At 49.1% G+C, this 3,355-nt stretch overlaps 2 protein-coding genes across 4 annotated transcripts in view; one reads left to right on the top strand and one right to left on the bottom strand.

Moving 5' to 3' along the window:
• LOC108289762 (40S ribosomal protein S15-like) overlaps positions 1-424 on the top strand; it is a 3,759-nt gene extending 3,335 nt beyond the window's left edge. Inside the window, exon 2 of the mRNA XM_037731648.1 lies at positions 21-424. Within this exon, the coding sequence (XP_037587576.1) occupies positions 21-424 (404 nt within the window). The remainder of the gene's footprint in view (positions 1-20) is intronic.
• The window catches only part of ODAD4 (outer dynein arm docking complex subunit 4), a 38,989-nt gene extending 37,543 nt beyond the window's left edge, over positions 1-1,446 (bottom strand). Inside the window, exon 1 of one of the 3 annotated variants that reach the window (XM_037731667.1) lies at positions 1,210-1,446. In XM_037731667.1, coding sequence (XP_037587595.1) covers positions 1,210-1,323 — 114 coding nt within the window. In that variant the 5' untranslated portion in view covers positions 1,324-1,446. The remainder of the gene's footprint in view (positions 1-1,209) is intronic. The other 2 variants (XM_017509436.1, XM_017509437.2) reach the window with 2 other exon arrangements.
• Positions 1,447-3,355: the final 1,909 nt, after the last annotated feature.

Below are 3,355 nucleotides of genomic sequence, written 5' to 3' on the forward strand. Positions count from 1 at the left end.
AGGTGGAGCAGAAGAATAAGTGTACACCTACCACGGTGTGGACCTGGACCAGCTGCTGGACACGTCCTACGAACAGCTGATGCAGCTGTACACTGTGCACCAGTGGCTATGGCTGAACCCGGACCTGCAGCGGAAGCAGGACTCGCTGCGGAAGCGCCTTTGCAAGGCCAGGAAGGAGGTGCCGCCCGTGGAGAAGCCAGAAGTGGTGAAGACGCAGACTCACCGGTGGGACATGATCATCCTGACTGAGATGGTGGGCAGCACGGTGGGCGTCTACAACGGCAAGACCTTCGACCAGGTGGAGATCAAGCCGGAGGTGATCGGTCACTACCTGGGCAAGTTCTCCATCACCTGCAAGCCCGTGAACCATGGTTGGCCCGGCATTGGGGCCACCCACTCCTCCTGCTTCATCCCTCTCAAGTAGTGCCTCAACTGAAAAAGGCACACATTGGCCAGGGGGCAATGGCTCATGCCTGTAATCCCGGCACTTTGGGAGGCTGAGGTGGGTGGATCACCTGAGGTCAGGGGTTCAAAACCATCCTGGCCAACATGGCGAAACCCCGTCTCTACTAAAAATACAAAATTAGCCCGGCATGGTGGTACATGCCTGTAATCCCAGCTACTTGGTAGGCTGAGGCAGGAGAATTGTTTGAACCTGGAAGGTGGAGGTTGCAGTGAGCGGAAATTGCACCATTGCACTCCAGCCTGGGCAACAAGAGTGAAACTCTGCCTCAAAAAAAAAAGAAAGAAAGAAATTAAATAAATAAATGCACACATCTCCAAAAAAAAAAAAAAGTGAGATGTACAAAGGCTGGAGGTGTGTACATTCACAGGATGTTTAAGGAGTAGCAACATGACCTGCAGTGAAACTGGTCCTATTCTAGGTTAAGGTGGACTCATTGATGAGTTGAGGACTGCTGCTGAAGCAAACAGGATTAATCAGAAAAAAAAAAAAAAAAAAAAAAAACCAAAAAAAAAAAAAAAAAAAAAAAAAAAAAAAAAATTAGTTGAGCGTGGTGGCGTATGCCTGTAATCCCCACTACACGGGAGGCCGAGGTAGAGAATCGCTTGAACCCAGGAGGCGAAGGTTGCGGTGAGCCGAGATCGCGCCATTGCACGCCAGCCTGGGCAGCAAGAGCGAAACTCCATCTCAAAAAAAAAAAAAGTGACGGGCGATGGGGCGATGGGTAGGTTCAGAGCGCGACTCACGTTGCTGAAGCTCTGCGCGGCTTTAGAGAATTCCCCGCACAGGTAGAGCCGTTCGCCTTCCGCCATGTAAGAGGGAAAGGTGCTTCGCAAGGTCTCGCCTTCGGGATCCGACATGCTGACCGGATTTAGACGCTAAAGCAGAGAAATCGAAGAAAAGCTGGAGAACCTCTATCCGGTTTGTGGAAGCTCCGTCTCTTAGCAACCGTGAGACGTCCAGCGACTTCCGGTTCCGCTTCTGTCTGGCTTGGGCCGGGATTCTGGGTTGCAACCTTCCGGCGTGCGCATGCGCCAATTCAGCCGCCCACTGGGCCGGGGAGTGATGAGCGCGTGGCTGCCGGCTGCAGGGCGGCTGCGTTCCTTAGCGTTGGCTGTTGCACGCTCCATCGGTTCTGTGGAGTTGCTGCGTGAAAAGTCTTTGTAAGACAGCCAAGAAAACAGGAAGAGGGGTGGAGGCAAAGTTCCAACTAGGGTTAAGGTATGCGTAGTGAGGATATGTGCCCCGTGTACTGCCATAAGGGAAAGAGAGCACTGGGCTTGGAGTCAGCGGACTTGGGCTGACTTCATTCTTGTCACTTCCTAACTGCGTGACCTCTTGCGGGTCATGTAAGGGCTCCTAGCCTTGAATGTTCCACCTGTCAAATAAATATGAAAATAATGGAGCATTCAGAGATGTGAGGATTTGCATAAGACAGTATGGAAAATAACATTGGGTTCAACATAGTTTAACACAGTTATTGAGCAGCTGCTAGTAGCGGGCCCTGACCAAGGCATAGTCTGATGTCCTTCCCCATTCCTTCACCGTCACCACTCCTCCAAAAGTGGACTAGGTGCTTCTTCTGGGCTCCCACGATACCCTAAGTAGCTTGCTTAACTGCCTTTACTAAGTTACTTTCAAAATGTCTATTCCCAACGCCAATGACCTTAAGTCACTGTTAAAGTTTAAATAGTAAGAAGATAGGCCAGTCGCGGTGGCTCACGCCTGTAATCCCAGCACTTTGGGAGGCCGAGGCAGGCGGATCACCTGAGGTCGGGAGTGCAAGACCAGCCTGACCAATGTGGAGAAACCCTATCTCCACTAGAAATACAAAATTAGCCGGGAGTGGTGGCAGGTGCCTGTAATCCCAGCTACTCGGGAGGCTGAGGCAGGAGAATTGCTTGAACTCGGGGGGTAGAGGGTGCGGTTAGGAGAGATCGCTCCATTGCACTCCAGCCTGGGCAACAAAAGTGAAACTCTGTCTCAAAAAAAAACAAACAAAATCCTTAACTACAAATGCACACACAGAAACACACATACACACACACACACACACGGCATACATGTAAAACTGGGGAAATCTAAGATCAGTGGATTGTATCAGTGTCAATTTTCTGGTTGTGTTATTGCACTAAAGTTTTTAAAGCTGTTACCATTGGGAGAAACTGGGAAAAGAATACATGGGATCTTTTTTGTATTTATTTCTTAGAACTGCATATGAATCTATGATTATCTCAAAAAGTCTAATTCAAAAGACAAAAAATAACATGGTTCCTTCTTGAAATAGAGGAGAAAGATGTGTAAACAAGTAGTGGGCCGCTTAAAGTGATATTAACTAGTAATTCAAAGTTCTGTGTGCCTGTGAGGGAGATGAGGACAAAGCGGTGTAAAATCCAGACAAATGAATGATTCAGCCAGGGTCTGAGATGAATTAGAGACAGCTTCACAAAGGGATAACGTTTGAGCTGAGGGTGAGTACCGTGGTGCCCAGTAGAGGTAAGTAGAGAATGAGGGCTCAGCGTGGGTAGCTCATGCCCGTAATCCCAGTACTTTGGGAGGCTGAGATGGGAGTATCGCCTGAGCTCAGGAGTTTCAGAAGAGCCTGGGCAACATGACCAAGCCCTGTTTCTACCACAAATACAAAAATGGGCTGGGTGTGGTAGTGTGTGCCTGTAGTTCCAGCTACTCAGGAAGCTGAGGCAGGAGGATCGCTTCCTGAGCCTGGGAGGTTGAGGCTGTAGTGAGCCATGTTTGGGACACGGCACTCTAGTCTGTGTAACAAAGTGAGACCCTGTCTTAAAAAAAAGAAAAAAATTAAAAGAAATTTAAAAAAAAATTTCTAGGCATGGTGATGTGCCTGCAGTCCCAACTACTCAGGAGGATGAGGCAGGA

The sequence above is a fragment of the Cebus imitator genome, unplaced genomic scaffold (genome assembly GCF_001604975.1).
Source record: "Cebus imitator isolate Cc_AM_T3 unplaced genomic scaffold, Cebus_imitator-1.0 Scaffold415, whole genome shotgun sequence".
Taxonomy (NCBI): Eukaryota; Metazoa; Chordata; class Mammalia; order Primates; family Cebidae; genus Cebus; species Cebus imitator.